The sequence below is a fragment of the Emydura macquarii genome, unplaced genomic scaffold (assembly GCF_026122565.2).
Source record: "Emydura macquarii macquarii isolate MOO-44397 ecotype Brisbane River unplaced genomic scaffold, CSIRO-AGI_Emac_v2 contig_499, whole genome shotgun sequence".
Lineage (NCBI taxonomy): Eukaryota > Metazoa > Chordata > Testudines > Chelidae > Emydura > Emydura macquarii.
The window spans coordinates 629,173-654,429 of NW_027130636.1; the positions used below are offsets into that span (position 1 = coordinate 629,173).

Genomic DNA, 25,257 nt, shown 5'->3' on the forward strand with positions numbered 1-25,257 from the left:
ATCTGGGTTTAAGTCCTCCCTCATCTGACATCGGGCACAATCACGTCTGTGCCTTAGTTCCCCATCTATAAAACCGGGCCCATAAGCCTTACTCTATTTGGACTGTAAGAACTGTCTTTCACAAGGTGTCTGGATTTTGCCTGGACCAACGTGGTCTTGATCTTGTCTGGCATGCAGGCAGTGCTGTAATAAGTGGGTAGGGTTTCTGCATCCTGCATCCAGGCCTAGCTCCATAGGCAAAGGCGCAGCAGTGTTAATTCTGCTGGGTTGATTGATCAAATCCACCCATTAAATCCAACAGGTTCCTTGTATCATTTATGCCAGGAAACAAAAATGATACCAAAACCCACTAAAAAACAGATCACCTAAGCCTTCCGAGAACTGCTGATGATTGGAGTATTGCACTTGGCTGTGGGCAGGTGAGAACTGGCCCCCTCAGTGCAGGGACTGCTCTAGCTATCGTGGCACTGGGAGCCCAGATGCCAGGTTGCAGTGCTACTCACTCAAATTTAGCTAGGCCAGAAAGTGGTCAGGTCATGGCCAGATGGCCCCCCTCCCAGCTCTGTGGTCTATGGACTAGACACAGCATTGATGGGGGTGTACAGTGAAACTTTTGGACCTAAAGCTAGAAGAGCTCACTGAGAGATGTAAGAGACAAGTGTGGCGTTGCTCCGGTGCCTACTGTCGTAACTGGTACAAGATCTTGAAGCAGCAGCTGTGGTGAAAATATCTGTCGTGTAATTTTAGTTAAGGAAATAACTTCACTGGGGCGGAGCAGGCTGAATGGTAAAACAGGTGATGGATGAATACTTTCTAGAGTAAAAGTGTGACGTTTCGGTCGCTATGATGAGATGGGTGCTTGTTGCCCTATGTGGGAAGCCCAAAACTTCCCAAATTTTACTGCAAATGTTTATTTGGCCACAGAAAAAAAATCAGTTTGAAGTGTTTTGAAGTGCAGAAAGAGGACCATATGACTTAAATGACCTACTCCATACTGAATCATAAACACCAAATATCACACACTTGTAGGCAGTGGTTTGTAATCATGTGTGAACTAGCACAATTGTAAGTGTAGTTTAGACAAGGGTCAAACTTTTGTTGCAAGTCATATTTAACACTAGAGTGGATCTTTGGTTTAAACATGATTAGCACAAATGTTTGTTCCTTGTCTATGTCCCAGTTTACAGACATGTTAGTTAACCTGTGTTAAAGCACAGTTACAAGTTGTAGCTTAGCATGCCTGTAGCAAAACGTTTGCAGACAACTCAGGCTGGAAATTATCCATCCAACTACTCAACAGGTACTTATGATTAATGGATCCATTTGCCAAAATCAGGATTGGCTCACTAATTCTTCAGTCAAATATCCCATCGCGTAGTTGAATCCCAAAGTTTCCTACGTGCCACACAAATTTGGGGTCAGCTCATTTTTTTTGATGAAAGTTATGTGCAGCAAAAATAAAGAATCACTGCAGTGTGGTTGCACAGAGATAATGACACTAAAGGGATGAATTACACGGTACGCGAAGTTTCCTAAAGGAATGATTTCTTTTTGTTCCTCAGTTTGCCTCTTTGTTGCACATTACATCCCGCATTTGGGCCCTGGAGTTACCGGCTTAAGAACAATTAGTGAACTGAAACGGGCTGAATTTCTAATAAATATAGTCAGAAATAAATAGTTCACCCAGCTCTCATTGTTGGATGCCGTAGGCTTTCTCTCATCATTTTATTTATATCTGTGTCTTGGTATGTTGTCCATGGAAGTTAAAAGGAATAATACGCCTACAGATGGTTATGCATAAAGTAACAGTGCTGAATGTACAAAGACAAGTAATTGCAAGGTAAACAGACCCTGGATTATGCACTACCCTGTTAACCTAGACCTGGGAATGCTCTGGTGACAATGAACAAACAACCCAGTGTGTGTGTTTGAGAATTAGGGATTTGAAGAGCAAATAGCATCTCATGGCTGGAGCGCTTAGAAGGATAGCTCTTTCATGTGTGCCCATAATTTCTCACGTTTTATTTAACGATTCCTTCCTCATAGCCAGCGTCTCCACCGTGGCTGTGGTGGACAGTTCATTCAGGCAGTCTGCATAGGAGTGAGAACATCCATCTCCTGAGAAGGACTCTGTCAGAGTAGAAATCACTGTCACTTTTATCCTGGCTGGATAAGGCTATCTCCCTGAAGACTTCCACTTCCTTTTTTCTTGTATCCAGTGTTGCTTCCTTGTTGTATTACAATAATTTCTGAAGGCCTTGTACCTTCTCACTCAAACTCTAAATGCCTAGACCACAGGTTTTTTTTAGACTTCTAAATAAATGTAAACATTTTTGTATTATTGCCTTTGCCTTACAGGTGTCTATTTAGTTATTCATCTGCCCCCTCTTAGCCCCCCCATTATTGCAGAATGTGCACCCCACACCATTTTTAATGTGCACATCACATTACAATACCCATGTGAGGTAGGGCAGAGCCATGATCTCTGCTTTACAGATGGAGAGCTGAAAGACCAAAGGATTGTCTATACAAAGATTTAGCGCGCGGCAAGCCAGGGTGTAAATCTACCTCGCACTAGCTGTCTAGCTGCTGCCACACACGGAACAGTCCCTAGTGTCCTTTGCTCTGTCCCGCTTCAGTCCGATTCAATCCAAATGTTTCATTCTGATGTTTTCAGACTGGTTTGTTTCGGTGTCTGCCTCGTTCATTTTTTGTTACTATGATGTAGCTGACACAAACAAAAAGGCACATCCAACTGAAAAAGAGACCTGATTTTTTTTTGTTTTAAAAATGGCAAAATGGGATGATTTGACAATCTTGAAAATGTTTCCGAGATGAGGAATTCCCCCACCCTGCCTCTTTCCCGTGCTCCGGTGCAGTTTTGATGAATCGGCATTTTCTGGTGAAAAAAATGTTTTGTCGAAAAATTCCCACCCAGCTTTCGTGTCAAACGCCGCTCTTCGGGCATGTCACTATTGCAATCGCACGCTGTGACTGCAGCCTGAGCCAACCTACCCAACGCTAGCTTTAGTCTAGCTACAGCAGATCCTCGAGCAACAGCACACACCCCCAGATGGCTAGGGGCCAGAACTCCTACGTGGACATGCTGGGTACAGCTCGGTTGCCCTTTTGCTGCACAGGAGGGCTAGCCATTGTTCCTTACCCCAAAACAAAACAAACTTGATCCAAAGCATCCAAACCGTTCACACTGGAATGGTGATGACAAAGGCAAATGAGGCCTGGCTCATTTGGCCTCTTCCCCTGGACGCCAACAGAGGGGGTTAGAGAGCTGTATCTTTCGCAGCCTTTGCCATGGGGCAAATGTGTCAATGGCCAGAAATGCCCTTCTTTCATCCATGGCCAAGCGGCAGAGAGGAAGGATGCAGGCCCAGCCCTTTACCATAGTCGTGCTCCTTTGTGAGCCCAGTACGCGGCCACTGGGGCTGGGCCTAGGAGGCCAGTTGGAAGATTCAGCTCATGTCAGATACAGCCCCTGCCTCTAGAGCAGGGCTAGCAGCCTCTTACACCCTCAGTACCGGCTCTCATCTACCCCCTAACTGGCCAGGGCTCCCCTGACTTCAGGGCGAGTCTCCACTACAAAATGAAGCTGACCTAAGTTTCATCCATGTACAGCCACCGCCATAATTGAACTGGTTTTACACGTCCACACTGCGCTGCTTATGTCGGCGGCGTGCGTGCCCCGATTTAACTTCCCGTGCGGGGCATTGTGGGCTGGCTTCTGAAAGGCAGCAGCAGTCGATGTAAGCAAGGCAGTGTCTACACTGACGCTGCGTCAACCCGACTCCATTGACTACGCCTCTCGTGGAGGTATGAAGTCGGGGTTGGGGGCGATGCATGGGAGGGTGTGACACTGTAGTGTAGATGCTGACAGAGTTAGGTGGGTGTATGCTGCCTTACGCTGACCTGACTCTGTAGCGTAGGCCAGGCCCCAGCCACACCTCTCCCCACAGGCTCTTCCAAAGCGTGTGGACTCAGCCTGGCCCCAAGGTGGACCGAGGGAGAACTGGCTCTCCAGAGCAGGTCTCTGGCTGTTGAATTCAGTCCTGGCAGAGACATGGCGGCCTCGCCCAGCCTCTTTTCCGGCACGTGGTAGGACACAGCCATTAACCAAGCGTCTCCTCTACTTGCAGGCCAGGGACTTTCCTGGCCCCGGAACGCGCTGAGATGGCGCTGCACGAGCAAAAGACCTCGCCATCATTCCTCACTGGGCAGCCTCACTCAGGGCAGTGGCAGTGGAAGCTGTGACGTAGACAGTGGCATGTGTTTGCAGCACCACAGCATCCTTCTCCCCCTGCTCCAGGGCAGGGGAAACAAGGGGAAAGTTTTCACACAGGCCAGCTCACCTGGCCTTCCTTTTTCTGCATATTATTTCTGCCCTTCCCTGCAGGGCCTAGGTGATGCCTCACCAGGGTGCTCGGCCTATGCCCCATCACAGAAGGCGATTGAGTGCCAACACTCAAGCCCTGCTTCCTCAAGCGTTGCTGCCCTGGCGTTTGATCTCTGGTGCCCGTCTTCTCCTTCCGGCCCTCGCAGGGGCTGCCAACAGGAGCGTGGTGATTCCTGGCCTTGGCCCTGACCTCGAATCTTTCCTCAGCCCCTGTTTCTATTGCCTCTCCCTCCAGGCGTGCCGTTGGTGGAAAGCCTCCAGCCTTCTGCGGAGGGGCCTTTGCTTGCATTGAAGCCGCGCGGCGGGCCAGGCTCTTCGTTAGGGAGGCGCCAGCCAGGATCTTTCGCTGCTTTTTTCTTTGTGTTGGTGCCTGTCCGGTTTCTTTGGCCCTGGTCTGGTGCTTGCCCCCCTGGAGCCTGTGAGCATGCTCAGCGAGGGGGGGGGAACAGAACGCCTCGGGTAGGCAGCCAGGTTAAACAGCTGCACCACGTTTCCCTGATGGCCACATTCTACCACACTCATCCCCCCCCCCAGCCCCGGACACCTGCTCCATGCATGTGGGGTCTCCGGTAGTCCTTTCCTGCCCCCTGCTCTGTCTGATTTCACTTCCCTCCTCTCTCAGTGACATCAGCTGCCCTTTGTGCCTCTCCCTCCCAGCCGGGCTTCAGTCCAGGAGCAGCAGATTGCACGTGGCTTTGGCAGCCATTCTACACCCCAGATAAGGGCTGAACTTCAGCCTCCGTACCCTTCTCAGAGCCTGTTAGTATCCAGGCACTGATCCCTCCTGGGGCGTAGGCCCGTGTTAGCTGCTGTCAGCTTGATTTCCGTGTACAGGGGCTCCTGGATCGATGTTCAGGCCTGCCTCAGCCACGTCACTCTGGTATCACTGTTAACTCACACTCAGCTGGGTGCTCCCCAGGCGGCAGAGCCCTGGAAACACACAGACGCCCCAACCAGCCCCCAGCTCAGCCCCCCGCCAACACACCAAATATAGACTCTACAGTCATCCAGAGCTCATGTCCTCTGCCAGTCCTCGAGCACCTGCCCTGTGTCCTTTGTACAAGGGGTGCACACTCCTGAGAGGAGCTAGTGAAGATGGCACAAACATGGCCTTAAAGCTGGCTTGTCCAGCGATAGTGGGGTAGGGTGTGTGTGTGTGGGGGGGGGGGGGGGGGGGTTTCTAGGTGGTGGCGATGCCTTGTGGCATGGAGGCAGCGTATCAGCCCTGTGCTGCCCCACACGGCCGTGTGAGGAGTGTGCCAGGGAAGCGGGGAGCTGGCCTATAGAACGGCCCTGTGGTGGAAGCTGCAGTCAGGCACCATTTAGAGCAGGTCTGGGGCTGCGCTAATGTGCGGCAGGGGCTGAACCAGCTGCTCATCACCCCCAGGATTGGGTGGAGGCAGGGGGTGGGGAAAGGCGGCATAAATGGTACGTTCCTGCCTCATCTCTGTGTCCCCCCCCCCCATTGCTGTGCAGGGCACACCTCAGCCACTATCTTAGCATCCCCACCGCATAGAACAGCGACTCCTGGGCCGCCCCTGGTGTCACTCATTTGGCGTGGTCACAGTCACTGCCCAGGGTCCTCAGAAGGCCACGCAGAGCCTCACAGCTCAGACACAGACAGAAGGGCGTCCTGCCATTACCCACCGATCGCTCGGGCTGCAGGGATGGGCAGGCACTCGTGGGTCCACCCTGGGGAGAGAGACAAAAGCAGCAGGTGGCACCTTGGAAATGAAAGGCAGACTAGCCAGCGAAGCAGCGGCAGCAGAGCCGTACTAGCGCTGCAGCAGCGAGGGTGGAGGTAGCCCAAGGCGATCTCCTCTGCCGAGGGTCGGGTGTGTATCGCTGGGTCTTTGAGAAAGCCTCATCTTTCCCTAGCACTGCCCCAACCAACCTGTTTCCTCCGCAGACGAAGCAGCTCATAACGTCGAGAGAAAGGATGGCCCAGTGGTTAGGCCATGAGGCTAAGCCTCAGGAGACCTGCGTTCCGCTACCCACTTCCTGTGTGGCCTTGGACAAGTCACCGAGCCTGGCCGTGCCTCAGTTTCCCATCTGTAAAATGAGGCAAATAGAACTGCCCTAGAGGTGAGTCAGGTGCTCAAATACTAGAGTAAAGGAAGGGTCATTCAAGCCTCATAAAAGGGTGATAGTTTCACCTGGACAGCAATGAAATGCATACGTAGCTTGCTTTGTTTAATACACGTGGCCATGCCTGCAGAGGGCCAACATCTCCTTGCTCAGCACCCACACCGGAGACCAGCTTCTCAGGCACTCAGCTCCCATCAGGCACCTCTAGAAGGGCCAGATTTTCAGGGCCTCGGGGGAGGATGGGGTGGGGGGGGAGGGGGAGAGCGTCGGGTGTGTTCTGGCTTTGATGGTGTACCTATGCCATCTAGTGGCAAAGTGAAAATACAGAGCTCCTGCCGAGCCGGGCCAGGGGGTGGGAAAGAAGTGAAGGAATTACAGCAAGGGGACAAAGGAAAGAAGACGACTGCAAAGGTTAGAAGGGGAGAGGGTGAGGCCAGGTCTACACTGACCTTGAAATTTGGCGCAGTTGACGAGCCACGCAGAGTAGCTTGCGTAACACCTGTCGACTTCGTAACTCCTCTCCTACGCCTCGTCTTCGCTGCGCCGCCAGGAAATGCGTTCCTGTCGACGCAACGCTACGCCACTGGAGGGGGTGGTTTTAATGCATCAACTTCTGGATCGATTGAGCTCCTGTTCGCTGACCACTCACTCAATCAGGCTAGATCGATCTGACCCTGAGCCAGTGGGGAGGCGAGGGCAATGTTAAACACAGAGGCAAACACCAGGCCACCCAGACTGACGGATTCCATGTGCTTGTCTGTGTGTGCAAGGTGGTGGCTGTATAAAAATGCATTGTATTACGCCTTACTCGTGGAAGAAAGCATTGCCTGGGGGCATGACGTGAAGCACGTTTCAGTTTTACGTTTCATCAGCTAGGCAGCATCTGCCTCTGTCGGGATGCTCCGAATGCCACGCTACGGTAGCTGCTCAGTGTAACGCAGGAAGACGACGTGTGCCTCTGACGGACTCACCAGCACCACTTGGCCGAGACCTGGGGTACTCCGTGGAGGACTCCACACCAGCTACGGGCCGAGCCTGAGCGGCCGTAGTTTAGGAGCGCTCATCAAATCCAAGCTCAGCCTGGTCTGGCCTGCCAGCTCAGCTCAGCTCAGGAGGCCGGCCCCAGCCTAGCAATCTAGGAACATGACTTGACAGTGCTGGTCCCTCTGCTCTCAGCCAGCCTCACTGTTTAATATCATTGCCCACAGCCCAGCCAGCTGGTCCCAGCACAAGCCGCCCAAGATTTGTGCCTTGCAGTGTCCAAAAGTGGAGAGGGAAAAATCAAGCGATTTGGAAATAAATCAGCAGTCACTTTTTTTAAATGCAGCCTGATGCTTTGGGAGCGTGGGTACCAGGACAGTGATTACGTACAGCTCCCAGCAGGGTGGAGGCTGAAGAAAATGGGGGGTGAGGGAACAGTGGGGAGCTTGCGAATGAAGGTGGGTGAGGTTGTGAAAGGGGTTTCTCAGAAGGAACCTTAGTGCAACCCCTGCTAATGCAGCAGGGCTCTTTGCCACCGTTAGTGGCTAACCGTGGAAGCCAGGCTTGTGAACTTGCCTCTGAGCCGACAGAGTTGCTCTTTCAATTCAAGCAGTGGTGGCTTCTGCTTTGAGAGCCCTTCGTTTGAGGTTTGATCCCTGCAGAGGACCAGAATCAAGGCATTACTGTGCCATTAGGAAGGGCCAGGAGTCACCTGGCCCCTTCAGCATAGGTCTCGGTAGCCCCGATGCCCCAAGGTGGGTTGTTGACAGCAGGGTTTGAACCTGGGATTGCTGGATCTTAATACACAAACCTCCACTGCCTGAACTAAAAGAGCCCCTCACTTACCCAACCCAGGAGCAGGCTCAGCAGTTTCTAGCCACACCCCTGGGGAGCTGGCGTGCCGCCCCAAGCAGGCACTGCTTACATCTCTTCCCGCATTGTTATCCTGCCTGCTTCTTCACCACCCCTCCTTCCAAAATCAATCCAAGGCTGAAATGCAATGGCTCTGCTGCCATCACGCTCCCCATAATTTATTCCACATGGCGATGAGTCTTCCCAGGCAATTGCTTTGCCAGGGTCCCCCAATTTTCTAAGCCAAAGATTAAGGCTTAAATGTTCTAGCCAAGACTCTGAAATCCTTATGCACCGTCAGGAAATTGGCCTGATTTTCAAATGTGCCAACCCCTCCCTCACGGACAGTCCAAGGCTGGAAACCAATCCTTGGTGGGCATCTCAAGTCATGGCACTCAGGATCCGTGGCCACTTTTGAAAGGGACCTGCCCCAGGTTGCACAGTCCATAGCAGTATGGGGAATCAAACTCAGGGCTCCTCGTTACCCATACTGCACCTTACCCACAAGGCCAGCGTTCCTAGGACATGGGGCACCCGGCTTTCCAAAGAGCTCAGGGCCAAGCTGTCGCGTGCTGAGCACAGATAAATGCGCCCCAATTTTCAGACGAGCTCAGCTCCCATTTAGGCACCTAAACCAGGGCCAGATTTTCCAAAGATCCCAGCAACCAACGCGCAGAAAATCTGGCCCTGCAAGGGGGTACTTGAAAGTCCAGCCCCTGCAGCTTGTTCTTGATGGGGGGGCAGGAGCTCTGCCCCCAAGCTGGAGAATGTGGGGATGGGGGGGAGAGACTGGGAAGGGCGCAAGCAGAGGTGTGCACAGGAATAAAAATTTGGCCACTTGGGGGGAGGGGGGATTTCTGTCTGTCCCCCCCGGCGGCCCGGCATGCTCAGATCTCAAAAAGAACTCTTCCAACAAGCTTCCTTGGGATTAATTCCATCCCTTCTTCCGTAGAGCTGTCTGCCAAGGAAAGGACACGCCCCACATGGGCCTGATCCTGTGAGGTGCCGGGGCCTTTCCCTTCTATTGATCTCAGTGAAAGGGGAGCCGAGGCCCTTTCACCCCAACACCAGAGCCCCGGGGAGAGGAAAGGAGATCTCCTGCAGGGAGATCAATAAAGCACTGAGAATATTAAACATGGGTTTTATTTAAAAATGCGACATTTCACAATACACTACAGCTCGTCTACCTGTGTTCATACTGGCCCGTGTGTGTGAGGGGGAGGGGAAAAGATCTCTGAGCAGAGACAGTACGTTTCTTCGATGCTATTGCCCTCACTGATCCCCCTCCTTCTTCTGGTCCCCCTGCCAGGCCAGGCACAGCGTACATTGCATGGGATGGAATACATTGGACGGAAGCAAGCTCTTTCACAGACACAGTGGATCAACAGGAATTTCTGGGGAGGTGGAACAGGGCTTTCTCCCCTCATCCTCCCACCCCCAGCCTATACACACTGCTTTAGTAGCTGTAACAGTTTTACCCCAAGCAGAATTTTTCCCACTTGCTATTCCTGCATGTTCAAAGTCTTTCAAGGGGCTAGATGCTCTTGGTGCAAGCCATGGTCTCTTCCCCCCATCCAGACCCTTCTAGTTCACCTTTGGAAAACATAAAGAAATCTCCCCTTTTTTTTCAAGGGATGCAAGAGGCTCTGCTGGAGAACACCTTGCTCTCAGATCCCAGATAGGTCCTGGGTTCTCACCCCTCCACCCACCCCCTTTTCTTTTCCACATGCTTTGGGAAATCCACACTGACACCCCTCGGGGGCGCTTTGCTTTGTAACACTGATTGGCCATTTGTGGCTAACGGTTGGCCCCACCCGAGAGCTCAGTTTGTTCTCCATGGGAAGTGCAGTGAAGTCTGCCCTGGGTCTGCATAGCTGGGTTACAGAACAATTTGCAGAGTGGAGCTCGGAGCTGAGCCGCTAACATGGAGTTGTTTTCTTACAAAAGACAAAGAAAAGACTAAGTACTGGTAGTAAATACGGATAGGCTAGGAAGACCGTGCTCCGGGATCTGGCTGCAAGGCAGGGCTAGACCAGGCCAGCTGCCTTCTCTTGCACGTTGTATTCCTTGTTCTTCTTCACCCGCCAGCTGATGATGACTAGCAGCAGAATGCCAAGGAGTTTGTATCCCACCTGGAGGCCTATGTATCTGGCAAAGCAAAAAACAGTGTGAAACTCCCAGGACCAACTCTGATCTGCCTAGGCCGGTCCCTGTGCTTGGTAGGGATGGCCCTCCTGCTCTGTTAGAAATGAGCCCTGCTGAGCTCTGCTCTGCCGTCTACAAGCTGAACTAGGAGAGGCAGTGCTGTCCAATGGCTAGGGCACTGGCTTCCTGGCTCTGCCACTGAGCTGCTGTGTGACCTTGGGCGTCTCACCAGCCCCTCCGTTTTCCTCTCCCAACATTTGGGCATTTAGGCTGGAAGCTCTTCGGGGCAGGGACTGTCTCCTGCCTGGCCAGCGCCTACCACAGATTTATCCCAATCTCAGCAGTGAAGCTTTACTGGGATACAAATAACACCACTAAATGTTCAGCTCTGATCGGTAGCCCTTGGGTGGGGCTTTGCGAAGAGACCAGCACTCCCAGGGTGAGAGCTGACTTGCAGCCCTCTGTCTGATCTACCCTTTAACATAGCCTAAAACAATCCCTCCACCTAACATCTCAGCCAAGCAGACACAGATTTCTTGCTACACACACCTAGTAACGCAGCCAGGGAAGCGCATCTCTGCGCCGCTGCGGGGGAGGATCTTTCGCTCATCCCGTTATGCTCATCCATACCCTTCCTCTCCCATAGCCTCGTCTCAGTCTCCTCCCTTGTTCTGGTTTGCCTGCCCCAAGCCCCTTGAATATCTTGACAGTGCAGCCTGGTGCCAGATCACCCCCTGATTTCTCTCTCATTCCTCTGAGCCATTTGAAAAGAGAAAAAAATCCTCAGAGGAACCCCCCGCCCAGGGCCTCCTTCTGCCACCGCTTGGCTGTGAAAATGGGCCCGAGGGCAGTGGCAGCATATCGATCACTGAGCACCCTCGGCCCGATCCGGGGGATGGGCTTGTCAGCAGGAGACCTGGCCTGGGTACCTGCTGCGAAGGAAGTCATTGTTGTAGTAGGCGCAGAATCCGCTCTTGCTGCATCGTTTATTCCAGTGGAGGCAGGAGGAGTCGATGACGATGCCAAAGAGGGCTGGAGCGGGCAACCAGGCTGCCATGGCCAGGAAGAGAGGGGAAAGGAAGAATGAGCCCAGTGTCGGCGCTGTAGGTTGTTGAGTGCACTCCTTGCCCCACAGTATAACCCAGCGGCCTTTTTAAATTCCCTCTCCTGTTTGCGCCTAAGACGTTTCCAGCCAGCCCTCAAGCCCAGCCTGACACCCTGCTCCCCCTGGGGCAGGCCCAATATGGCGCATCCACTTTATCCCAGCTGGCCTCTTCTATTAGAAGCCAACCCAGCCGGTCGGACGCCGTGACACTACTGTCTTCCTTCGCGCCTGTGCTCTGACCGTTCCTAGTAGCTGGAATGCAGTCAGTGGCATGCTGCATGCCTTGCGTGCCCCAGGACCGGCTGTGCCCTGGGACAATTCTGTCCAGCCTCTGGACGTGCAAACAAAATGATGTCCTCTGCACCGTGTGACCTGGTGCGCACCGTGCATGCCCGATCACCCTGCAGGGAAGAGGCGATTCTGCATGCAAGCGTGCAATTGCACACCTGACTGAAAACACCCTGGCATGCTGCTGGCCTCAGTCCCAGTCACTGTCTCCTCAGAGCTGAACTTGAAACTTTCCCCTTCACTTTCACCTTGACCCTCTGTGGCTGCTGCCCTCCAGCCTTCCCTCAGTGACTGCCTCCTCGTCCCAGGGCTGGTGGGATATTTTACACCATGAATGGGGCTTTGAAACAAGCGTCAGTGACACTTACAGTCATCTTCCCGCCTCTTTACACCAGCAGGAGAGACCCCCACCTGAAGTCAAGGGAGCTATGCTGATTTCCACCAGCCCGGAATTTGGTCCAGAAAGTTTCCCAGTGTTAAGGGATCTTTACTGTCCAGAAGTAGTCAAGACCTCAGCTTTGTGGCCCATCTAGAACGTGCCTCCTGCCTTTCCTGATCTCTAGAGCTGCCCCTTTGTACTGGACAATGGGAAGACTGTAAAATTGGCAAAAGCGCCAATGTTCTTTAACTGAGAAATGATTTAAGTGTCGTCTGATGGAGGATTTCAACAGAGGCAGACTGGGCACCATCTGCTGGGACAGCTGAGCGGGGGATGCAGAAACTGTCAGTGGAGTGTCGAGACTTTTCCACCACCCAGAGTCGTTTACCTCTTCGGAATTCAAACTACTTCAGATGAACAAAAAATAAACAAGACACAGATCAAAAGGTACATTAAGGCTTGTCTATACAGACCCTCCGTTCTGGAGGTGTAAATCTGCCTCACACAAGCCTGCCTTGCACTGACTATCCAGTGGACCCTGCTGCTGTGTGTTAAAAGTTCCCTAGCATGCTCTGATCTACTCCTGTTTCAAGGGGATAGCTCAAAGTGCACTAGGGAACTCTTAGCATACAGCAGCAGCGTTCACACAGATGCACAGCACACGGTGGGCTAGTGTAGGGTAGATTTAGACCCTGGCTTGCTGCAAAGCGAGTGTTCACACAGACAAGCACTTAGACAGTCAAAAGAGAAGTGGAAAGGACTAATCTGAGGTTCTGGTGAACCCTGCTGTTCTCTCTCCAGGCTCCAGTCCAGCCCTGCGCTATGACATTGTATGACTCACATGCTTCTTTCCTCCCAGTTTGTGCAATAGTTGGTGGTTTGTATTGGGCGCTTGAGTCAGACAGACACTCACCTAACAGTCTCATCAGTAAGAACTGGACTCCAATTGCAAATGACTTTTCATCCTGGTTCACCACCCTGAAGGAGAGAAGTTAGAGAAGATCAGCTCCAAAACCAGGCCCATCATTTTCGATGTATTGCCCTGTGCAGATAAGGAACAGGTTGGAATCCACATTTCAGTGCCTTGGGGCTCACCATGTCTCTGGGATGTGAAAGGCTTAAAGATACAGTCAAGCCAGATTTATCTTGATGACATGAAAGATGGGGGGGAAAAGGATGTCTAAATAATTCCTGAGAGAACAGGCCAGATTCAGAGGGGACATCATGCGATTGGAGCTGGCTGGAAGGTGGCAAGTATTTTCTCTGAAAAATTTCAAAAGACGGGGAAAAAAACATTTTTTTCCCAAAATGTTTTGCAAAGAAACATTTTCCATCTTTTTAATGAAAATCTAAAAACAAAGGTCTGAAAGAAGATCTGATTGCTGTCTATAAATACCTCGGGGGGTAAACACCAGGGCGGAAGAAGAGCTATTTAAGCTAACAGACGATGTTGGCATAAGAACAACTGGGTATAAGCTGGCCAATGTAGGCTGGAAATTGGAAAGTTTCTAATCATCAGAGGAGTGAAGTTCTAGAATATTCTTCCAATAGGAAGAGTGAGGGAAAGCAACCTAACTAGCTTTAAGATGGAGCTTGATAAATATATGAACAGCATTATGTGACAGATTACGTGTCTGCGGCAGTATGACCCAAGACTAGGTATGACTATAGTATCACACCATAGGGTGGCTATGACCCACGAGGTCTCTTTCCATGTTATATGAAAACTGAAGTGCTTCTGGTTTTCAAAAACCTCAACCCAAACATCTTCCAGGTTTTGAAATTTGGATTGTTTTTGGAAACGGAACATTTTTCCGTTTCTGGTCTCCAGTAAACCTCCCTCAGAAAACGTCGTAAGGAACAAACAACATCTGTAGAAGCTGGTTTAGAAACAAGGCCGTTTTCTTGTTAGAAAAATGTTTCTATGCAAACTGCTGCCCAGTTCGCAGGTGATGGAAGTCCCTCCTCGGTGGTGGGCGGAGCTAAGGGGCAGAAAGGTGCATTAACAGGAAAAGCAGCCAGCAGAGGGGATGAAGGGAAGGAGCTTCACAGCCTCTTGGTTGATTTTACTACTGCATCTACTCAGTGGCATGTAAACTACTCCACCACTTACATCACCTCGGAATTTGGTGCAATGACATGGTGTATTCAGATAGCTAACAAGCATGTTGCGTCAGGGCCATGCAGCAATTTCACCCCTTCCTTGATGATATGAAGAGCACTGTTCTTTGGGAAACTCAGGTCTCTGGCCAGGACAGGAGGAGACAGGTGGGTTCTGACCTGGAGAAGGTTGGGTTGAAGGGCATGCAGTGGGGGGATGGGGACAAAGGGCAGAGGAATGAGAAAGAGGCAAGGGCTGATGCATTCAGCTAGGAGGAAGAGGCTGTTGGGGAGTCCAATGTCTCAAGGGAGTCCAAAAAGGTTGCCAGCGACAGACCTAGGCTACATGACCTATGCAGCTACAGAGAGCCCAGCTCTTTCAGAGCCCCCACCACACACAGATACTTATCCCACCAGCCCAAATATCAGTCCCAACTCCCCATACAGCAGCCCATGCCAGAGACAGAGTTCCCCAACTGCCTCCCCTTGCTCCAATTCCAAAGTCCACGTTGAGGTGCCACAAACAGTCACAGATGGGTGTACGTGGACAAGAAGTGGCTGTGTCACCATAGGTGGTCAGGAAGGAGGCAGCCAATGTGGAGAGGCCAAGGGGATGACGTGGTCGTAGGTGAGGGGGAAACTGAACTCTGTCACTTACCGTAATACCATCATGTAGAGGGGATTGTGAGACAGGCAGGCTATAAGGGCAGCAAACGAGATGAGGAATACAACAGGTAGGAGTAAATGAGAGCAGCTGATTGGACAGGAGCCGGTCTTTGCCGAGGACTGTCCGTTCTCGGTGTGGATACAGGAGCAGTTCACGTAGGTCTGTTTAGGGCATTAAAAAAAAGACAGTAAAAAACAACTGCTGAGATCAGTATGTCTGGAGCAGAGTTTTCAGGACTATAACCCTCCCAGTTCTCTTCTCCCACCAATTTTACATGGAGTAACAGCCCTGGATTCCATGGTAGGAGTTCCTCTGGCAGGAGTGAGAGCGGAATACGGCCAATATCAAAAACAATAATATTATGATGTCATCATTCAGTGCTTTCTAGTGATGCTTGCTCAACAAGGACTTGACATTGCAGGTGGGGGTAGCCCAGCAAGACCTATAGCAGAGAAAGATGCTAAAAGTCCTAGTGAAAAACGAAACATCTAACATGCCCACCCTAAATATAGGCTACATAAAAAAAGCCACAGAAGTAAAAAAAAAAAAAAAAAAAATGCAGACAGAAGAGCAGCAGCATGGCAGGGACTACCCAGTTTATTGCATTCAGTGTGATATGTGTGATCACCTGCCTTGTGGGCAGATGGCGTATGTGTGCGTACGGTACAAGAGACTCAGAGCCCTCAGAGTCAGAGTCCAGGCTCTGGAGGTCACAGTGGCTGAGCTGAAAGAGCGTAGAAAGAGAGAGAGGTACAGGGAGGAGACTTCGTAGTGCGGTCCCACCTCCTGTCTGACAGCCCCTGTGCTATTAAGGAAGATGAAAGTCTCTGGACAGGAGAGCATCAAACTGGAGTGGAGGAAGGTGATCCCATAGTTGGGACCCACTTTCCAGATGATGTCATGATAACTTCTTGCATTGAGGATATCCTCCAGGGGCAGGGACCCCAGTTACTAGGAAGAGACAGGCAATGGTAATAGGGGACGCAATTATTAGAGACATAGATAGTTGAGTTTGTGATGACCAGGAGAATGGCATGATGAACTGCCTCCCGGATGTGAAGGTAGTGGATCTTATGAGACATCTTGATAATGATATAGGTACTTTTGGGGAGGAGTCATTGGCCGTGGTACATGTAGCTACCAATGACAATGGGAAAGGTAGGAGAGAGGACCTGAAGGCCAAATATAGGCTGCTAGGTAAGAGATTAAAGTCCAAGACCTCCCTCGTAGCATTCTCTGAAATGCTTCCCGTTCCTTGCACAGGGCCAATAAGACAGACAGAACTGCAGAGTCTCAATGCGTGGATGAGACAATGGTGCAGGGAGGAAGGATTTAGATTGATTGGGAACTGGGGAAGCTTTTGGGGAAGGAGTAGCCTATACAGGAAGGAGGGGCTCCACCTAAGCCAAATTTTACATGCCAGATTGCTGAACGAAGGTAATCACTGGGACACAGCAAAAACAACTTGAGTTCTGTAGCACTTTAAAGACTAACAATTTTAATTTCAGTAGGCATAAGCTTTCGTGAGCCTCAGCTCACTTCCTCAGATGCAGTTGGTAGAAATGATACAGCAAAATAGGAAACATAGAAAATATATAGAAGGCAACATTTACATATCCAAAGGCATAGATAACAATGGGGAAGCCGGGTACTTGAGGCTTGATGACAACCATTGAGTAGGAGGTGAGAATGGGTCATCAGAGCAAATTACTTCTTGTAATGAGATAGTCATTCCAAATCCCTGTTTAAAGCCGGTTTGAATGTGTCAAGTTTGCAGATAATTTCTAACTCAGCAGTTTCTCTTTCAAGTCTGTTTTTGAAGTTTTTTTGAAGAAGTACAGCAACTTTCAGGTCAGAGACAGAGTGCCCTGGGAGATTGAAGTGTTCTCCATCTGGTTTATAGATGTTATTATTTTTTGTCTGATTTGTGTCCATTTATCCTTTTGTGAAGCGATAGTCCAGTTTGGCCAATGTACATGACAGAGGGGCATTGCTGGCACATGATGGCATATATAACATTAGTGGATGTACAGGTGAATGAGCCCCTTATGGTGTGACTGATGTGGTTAGGACCAGTGATGCTGTCACTAGAGTTGAAGTGTGGGCAGAGTTGGCAATGGTGTTTGTTGCAGGGATAGGTTCCTGGATTGGATTTTTTGTAGGGTGTCTGGGTACCCGTCTGGCTCTGTCAATGACCAAGTCACCTACTACAGGACAGACCCAAAGAAAACAACAGAACACCACTGGTCACCACCTACAGTCCCCAGCTAAAATCTCTCCAACACATCATTAAAGATCTACAACCTATCCTAGCAGATGATCCGTCTCTCGCTCAGGCAGTGGGCAACAGACCCACCCTGGCTTACAGACAGCCCCCCAACCGGAAGCAAATACTCACCAGCAACCATACACCCTACAAAAAATCCAGTCCAGGAACCTATCCCTGCAACAAACCCCGTTGCCAACTCTGCCCACACATCGACTCTAGTGACAGCATTACTGGTCTTAACCACATCAGTCACACCATAAGGGGCTCATTCACCTGTACATCCACTAATGTTATATATGCCATCATGTGCCAGCAATGCCCCTCTGCCATGTACATTGGCCAAACTGGACTATCGCTTCGCAAAAGGATAAATGGACACAAATCAGACATAAAAAATAATAACATCCATAAAGCAGTGGGAGAACACTTCAATCTCCCAGGGCACTCTGTCGCTGACCTGAAAGTTGCTGTATTTCTCCAAAAAAAACTTCAAAAACAGACTTGAAAGAGAAACTGCTGAGTTAGAAATTATCTGCAAACTTGACACATTCAAACCGGATTTAAACAGGGATTTGGAATGGCTATCTCATTACAAGAAGTAATTTGCTCTGATGACCCATTCTCACCTCCTACTCAATGGTTGTTATCAAGCCTCAAGTACCTGGCTTCCCCATTGTTATCTATGCCCTTGGATATGTAAATATTGCCTTCTATATATTTTCTATGTTTCCTATTTTGCTGTATCGTTTCTACCAACTGCATCTGAGGAAGTGAGCTGAGGCTCACGAAAGCTTATGCCTACTGAAATTAAAATTGTTAGTCTTTAAAGTGCTACAGAACTCAAGTTGTTTTTGCTGTATATAGACTAACACGGCTACCCCTCTGGAACTCTTCCACTGGGACACAGTAATACAGGGTATAAAAAGTACGGGAATGACAGAGTAGGTCACTCTGGTGGAGGAGTGGCACTGCATGTTAAAACAGCAAAGAGTCAAATAAGGTGAAAATCTTAAATGACTCAAACAGAACCATAGAATCTCTTTGAACAGAAATTGGATGCTTGAATAATAAGAGCATAGCAGTAGGAATATACTGCTGACCACCTGACAGGATGGCGACAATGATTGTGAAACGCTAAGGGAGGTTAAAAAGGCTACAAAACCAGAAAATGTAATAATAATGGGTGATTTCAACTATCCTCAGACAGGCTGGGTAAATGGCACCTCAGGGCTTGACACAGACATAACATTTCTAGACACCATAAATGATGACTTCTTGGAGCAGCTAGTTCTGGAACTCACAAGGGAAGAGGCAATTCTTGATTTAATCCTAATTGGAGCACAGGATCCGGTCCAAGAGGTAATTATAGCTGAGCTGCTTGGTAATAGCCACCACAATGTAATTAAATTTAGCATCCTTGCAGGGGGGAAATACACCAAAAAACCCACCACAGGAACATTTAACTTTAACAAGGGGAATTGCACAAGAATGCGGGTGCTAGTTAGATGGAAAATAAAGAGAGCAGGCATGAGGGTAAAATGCCTGTGTCACAGCCAGGTTATGGGTTGCAGACCTAGTAGTCAGAATCCAAGTCCACAGTCACAAGACAGGAGTCAGGAGTGTCAGGACACCGGGAGGTCAGTAGCAGAAGACAAACTGGAGCTCAGATCCATGAATTGGGATCTGGAGTTAGGTTGGGTCAGGTACCAGGGGCTCAGGGGCAGGTGACAAACTGTAGGTCAGGAACCACGAATCAGATGCCAGCAGGGAAGGTGGGTCGCTTTACCAGGAGACCAAGCCGGGGATGCAGGAACAGGAAGCACAAGGCACATGGTCCAGAGCTGGGTGGAGCCCACTAGTTCAGATAGTTTCCTGCTGCTGGCTTAAACAGGGCCAGTGGGCCAATCAGCCACGCTGGGACACCACTAATCAGACCTTGGGGCAGAACCTCATGGGTTGCGAGTAAGCTATTGCTAACATCTGCCAGGTGGAGGGCTGGGACGTGGCTGCTCCCATGAGTCTTGTGGGCCAGGGTTCGAGACTTGTAACAGCACGCAAAGTACTTACAAACACCATAATAGAGGCTCCTACTAAATGTAAATCCCACATTAAAAAAAAAAAAAGAGTGTAGGACCACCAAAAGAGTGCCACCATGGCTAAACAGCAGAGCAGTACTGGTAAAAAGGTGCCCATTACAATTTGGAAGTCAAATCCTAAAAAGGAAGGAGAACAAATTCTGGCAAATAAAATATAAAGGTGTGACAAGGCAGGCCAAGGAAGAATTGGAGAAGCCACGGGCTAAAGACACAAAAACTAACAGTAAAAAAAAAAAAGTAAGTAGATGAGAAGCAGGAAGCCTGTCAAACAATCAGTGGGGCCACTGGACAAATGAGGTGGCAAAGGAGCACTCAAGGAAGACAAGGCCATTGCAGAGAAGCTACATGATCTCTTTGCATAAGCTTCACTGCAGAGGATGTGAGGGAGATTCCCATATCAGAGCTATTCTTTCTGGGCAACAGGTCTGAAGTATGGTCCCAAATTGATGCGTCAATAGAAGAGGTTTTAGAACAGATGGATAAACTAAACTGTAACAAGTCACTGGGACCACATGGTACTCACCCAAGAGTTCTGAAGCTTACTCAGATATGAAACTGCAGAATTATTAAATGTAGATGTAACCTATTGCTTAAATCAGTCTCTGTATAGATGACTGGAAGGTAGCTAATGTAAAACCAATTTTTAAAAAGGCTCCAGAGGAGATCCTGGCAATTAAAGGATGGTGAGCTGAACTTCAGTACTGGTCAAATTGATAGAAACTATAGCGAAGAACGCAATCATCAGGCACATAGATAAACGCAATCTGTGAAGGAAGAGTCAACATGGTGTTTATAAAGGGAAATCATAGAAGATTAGTGATGGAAAAGACCTCAGGAGGTCATGTAGTCCAACCCCCTGCTCAAAGCAGGACCAACCCTGACTAAATCATCCCAGCCAGGGCTTTGTCAAGCCAGGCCTTAAATATCTCTAAGGATGGAGATTTCACCACCTCCCTAGGTAACCCATTCCAGTGCTTCACCACCCTCCTAGTGACATTTTTCCCCTAATATCCAACTTAGACCTCCCCCACTGCTGCTTGAGACCATTGCTCCTTATTCTGTCATCTACTACCATTGAGAACAGCCTAACTCCACCCCACCCCCCACCCCGGAACCTCACTTCAGGTAGTTGAAGGCTGCTATCAAATCCTCCCTCACTCTTCTCTTCTGCAGACCAAACAAGCCCAGTTCCCTCAGGCTTTCCTCATAAGTCATGTGCTCCAACCCCCTAATCATTTTTGTTGTCCTCCGCTGGACTCTCTCCAACTTGTTCACATCCTTCCTGTAGTGGGGGGCCAAAAACTGGACACAGTACTACAGATGTGGCCTCATCAGTGCCGAATAGAGGGGAATAATCACTTCCCTTGATCTGCTATCAATGCTTCTATTAATGCAGCCCAATATGCCATTAGCCTTCTTGGCAATAAGGGCACACTGTTGACTCATATTCAGCTTCTTGTCCACTGTAACCCCCATGTCCTTTTCTGCAGAACTGCTGCCAAGCCAGTCAGTCCCCAGTCTGTAGCAGTGCATGGGATTCTTCCATCCTAAGTGCAGGATTCTGCACTTGTTCTTGATGAACCTCATCAGATTTTTTTTGTCCCAATCCTCCAATTTGTCGAGGTCACTCTGTATCCTATCCCTACCTTCCAGGGTATCTACCACTCCTCCTAGTTTAGTGTAATCTACAAACTTGCTGAGGGTGTAATCCAACCCATCCTCCAGATCATTAATGAAGATGTTGAACGAAACCAGCTCCAGGACTAACCCCTGGGGCACGCTGATTGATACCGGCTGCTAACTAGATATGAAGCCCTTGGTCACTACCCGCTGAGCCCGATGATCTAGCCAGCTTTCTATCCCCCTTATAGTCCATTCATCCAACCCATACTTCTGTAACTTGTTGGCAAGAATACTATAGGAGACCGTATCAAAAGCTTTGCTAAAGTCAAGAGATATCACATCCACCACTTTCCCCACATCCACACAGCTAGTCATCTCATCATAGAAGGCAATCAGGTTGGTCAGGCATGACTTGCCTTTGGTGAATCCATGCTGACTGTTCCCGATCACCTTCCTCTCCTCCAAGTCCTTCAAAATGGATTCCTTGAGGTCCTGCTCCATGATTTTTCTTACCAAACTATTAGAATTCTTTGAGGGAGTCAACAAGCATGGGAAGAAGGGTGATCCAGTTAATATAATGTATTGGGACTTTCAGAAAAACCTTTGACAAGGTCCCTCACCAAAGGCTTTTAAGGAAACTAAGTAGCGATGGGATAAGAGGGAAGGTCCTCTTATGGATCAGCAACTGTTTGAAGGATAAGGAAACAAACGGTAGAAATAAATGGCCAGTTTTCACAATGCAGAGAGGTGAACAGCGGGGTCCCCCAAGGATCTGTACTGGGACATGTGCTGTTCAACATATTCATTAATGATCTGGAAAAGGGGGCCACAGTGAAGTGGCAACTTTTGCAGATGATATAGAATTGTTCAAGATAGGTAAGTCCAGAGTTGACTGTAAAGAGTTACAAAGGATCTCACTAAACTGGGTAACTGGGCAACAAAATGTCAGATGAAATGTCAGTTGATAAGTGCAAAGTAATCAACATTGGAAAACATAGTCCCAACTATACATACATATGTAATGATGGGTTCTAAATTAGCTGTTACCACCCAAGAAAGGGATCTTGGTGTCACGTTGCATAGTTCTTTGAAAACTTCTACTCAATTTGTAGCAGTGGTCAAAAACTCTTACAGTATGTTAGAAACTGTTATGAAAGGGATAGAAAATATTCTAATGTCTCTATATAAAGTCATAGTTGCACCCACATCTTGAATACTGTGTCCAGATCTAGTTGCCCCATCTCAAAAATGATACAATGGAACTGGAAAAAGTTCAGAGAAGGACAACAAAGATGATCATTGGTATAGAACAGCTTCCGTACGAGGAGAGATTATAAAGATTAGGGCTGTTCAGCCTAGAAAAGAGACAACTAAGGGGGGAGATGATCGAAGCCTATAAAATCCTGAATGGTGTGGAAAAAGTGAATAGAGAAGTGTTATTTACCCTTTCCCACAATACAAAACCCAGGCATCACCCAAAGAAATGAAGAGGCAGCAGCTTTAAAACAAAAAAAAGGAAGGACTTCTTCACACAGTGTGCAATCAACCTGTGGAACTCACTGCCAAGGGATGTTGGGAAGGCCAAAAATTTAACTGGGTTCAAGAAAGAACTGGATGAGATCATGGAGGACAGGTTCATCAAGAGCTATTATCCAAGGTGGTCCTTGATGTAACTCCATGCTTTGATTGACCCTAAACCTCTGACTGCCTGAAGCCAGGAGTGGAAGACGGGTGGATCACTCCATAATTTCCCTGTTCTGTTCACCCCTTGTGAAGCTCTGATATGGGCCACGGTCGGAGACAGGATACTGGGCAAGAGGGATCATGGTCTGACCCAGTATGGCAGCTCTTATGTTCTTATGAAGTTGGATTGAAGGTAAAGTGACAATAAATCCCACTTGTAATGGGACAATCCCAGTTTTTCATAGGAGGTCCCAGTGTCTCAGGAACCTCTTTCAGGACAGGGGAAATGTCCCCATTTTTCATCCCTTTGATTAAAACATCTGGAACTTGTAATAGCTACAAAATACTTGTTTGAGAAGTCTCTCTATGCCAAGCAGAATTTGCTCTGTGTTTAACCTGGAACCAATACAGTGGAACAGGCATCAGAGGTAATAAACCACATTTGGCATGAAGAGGAAGACAGTCAAATGACTGCAGAGCCCATCAGAGCTCTTCTTTTGCTTAGAGGGAACATTAATGAGACTTGTCCAAGTGTTTCGTGATCAACTGATTCTGAAGATGAAGCTATGGGGGAAAGTCCTTCCGTCAGGAAAGTATGAATGTGCTGCTGTTGAGTCAGAGGCTGGCATAGCAACACCAACACACTCTTAGAGAGTGCCCTTTGTTTTGAAGCCCTAAAAAATGTCACCACAAAAGCACCCTAGGTTTTGATTCTGAGAACATTATCACCATAGCTAGAGGTGGCTCTTGATACCTGATTTTAAGAGCTTTCAGAAAACAGTTTCGATTGTGGCCCAGCAACGTGACTTTGTGGGCCAGATGGCTCAGCAGTGCATCATCTCCCCAGCTCCTAGAATCCAAGCTGCCGCTACTTACCATTCCCTGGGACGTGGAGGAATTAACGGAATCTGTGCAGCCCGCATGGCAGGGGGAGATGTACTCCACGTTGTCATCTCCACAGACTGGGTGAAAGTTGTACTCTGAGCAGGTGCACCCACTGGGGCACTTAGCCTGTGCTTGGGAACTTGATGTACTGCCAAGAAAATGGACAAATAAAATAAAATTAAATTTAAAAAATAAGACAGGGGAAAAAATGCACCCTGTGAAATTCTCTGCCTGGTTAACCAATTTCCCTGTCTCTGTTTCTGTTGGCTCATTGCCATGCAGTAGCCTGGCCTTGTGCCTGATTCCTATCCCCCTGCAGGTACTGCTGAAGTTTACAGTGAACTAAACAGTAATTACTCGCATGGACAAACAAACAAACATTCACACATATTTTTCAGTGGAAAACTAATCATCAGCTACCTGGGAAATTGAACTGGGCTAAGGCCTCCATCTGAACCCACATCACACCTTCAGTGATGTGTGGGGAAACGCAGTCCAGTCAGGATGGAAACTAGAAACATCCTACCTTGAAAATGCAAATCGAGGCAAGGGCTGCATTTAAACTTCACCGGACAAGTTCCAGGCACTTATTTTTCTTCCCTTAGCACTACATAGGAGCAGTAAACTTCAGGAGTAACGTGGTCCATAGACTCAGTAATCCATCTTCAGGGATTACACTCAATCAAATCCTTGGACATGGTGCATGGCAGGACAGAGAGAATGCTTCACTTCCTGCACCAAATACCTAACAGCCACCTGGAGCTTTCCTGGTAACAGAGGTTTTCCATTGCTCGTGGACAGCTGACACTGAGATTGGAAAGATTTCCAGAGCAATGGAAGCAACGGCCAATGGACATCAGGTCATAGTATGAGTTTGACTAGCCTGGTAGTTGGGTTGACTCAAGCAACCTGCAGGGGGAGGTGAGGAGCAGGTGAAGGGAGCCACTGGGGAGAACAGACAGTGTCTGGAGTGGCTTAAACTGGGACCAGCAACAGGCAGAAAATGTTGAGCCCTGGAAGTGGATTGAGTTCACTGGGCCTTCATGATGGGGTGAAACGGGGTCTCTCTCTCTCTCTCATTGGAAGCAGTCTCCAGTTAAATCCCGTCTCCTGGCCCCTATCTGAGCCATAGGATTTTGCCCTCGCCACTCAAATTGACAAGGAATGTGGGTCCCTCCACGTCTGCCAGCCGAGGGCTCTGTGTACAGCGGTTCCCTACAACCAGCAGTGGGGAACTCACTTTCTACTTGCCCTGCCCAGGCCGCTTAGACTTGGCAGCTAAGGGGCAAACGTCTGTTCCTTGGTGGAGTCTCCCAACCTGGCATCTCCTCCTGTGCAATTATCAGAGAAACTCCCACCCATGCCTTCAAGCACAGGCCGAAAAGCGACAAACATGATCGCAGATTAAAAGATAAAATTAAACACCCCCACCTCCACGTGGCTGTGCAGTGGAGTACCGGGCCAGCATTGAATGAACACACAGCATCCTGGCACGCAGATTTCTTGCTGCAGCGTGGTGGCCCCCCACCTACATTCCCAGAAGGATGCACATCGCACTGAAACACAGTAACCTGCCAGCAAGCAATGGAGAGCAATGGGGCAATTCAGTCCCAGGGCCTGGCCAGCAGACACTACCCCCGCCTGAGTGCCTACTGCAATCCGACAGACACTAACGTCCTCAGGAATCC

General features: G+C 49.2%; 1 protein-coding gene across 1 annotated transcript in view; it reads right to left on the reverse strand.

Annotated features, from left to right (window-relative positions):
* Nucleotides 1–9,581: 9,581 nt before the first annotated feature.
* SLCO2A1 (solute carrier organic anion transporter family member 2A1) overlaps nucleotides 9,582–25,257 on the reverse strand; it is a 104,015-nt gene continuing 88,339 nt past the window's right edge. Inside the window, exons 11-15 of the mRNA XM_067538703.1 lie at nucleotides 23,561–23,717; nucleotides 15,005–15,174; nucleotides 13,160–13,224; nucleotides 11,404–11,524; nucleotides 9,582–10,477 (exon numbers count right to left, since the gene is read on the reverse strand). Of these exons, the coding sequence (XP_067394804.1) occupies nucleotides 10,357–10,477; nucleotides 11,404–11,524; nucleotides 13,160–13,224; nucleotides 15,005–15,174; nucleotides 23,561–23,717 (634 nt within the window). The 3' untranslated portion in view covers nucleotides 9,582–10,356. The remainder of the gene's footprint in view (nucleotides 10,478–11,403; nucleotides 11,525–13,159; nucleotides 13,225–15,004; nucleotides 15,175–23,560; nucleotides 23,718–25,257) is intronic.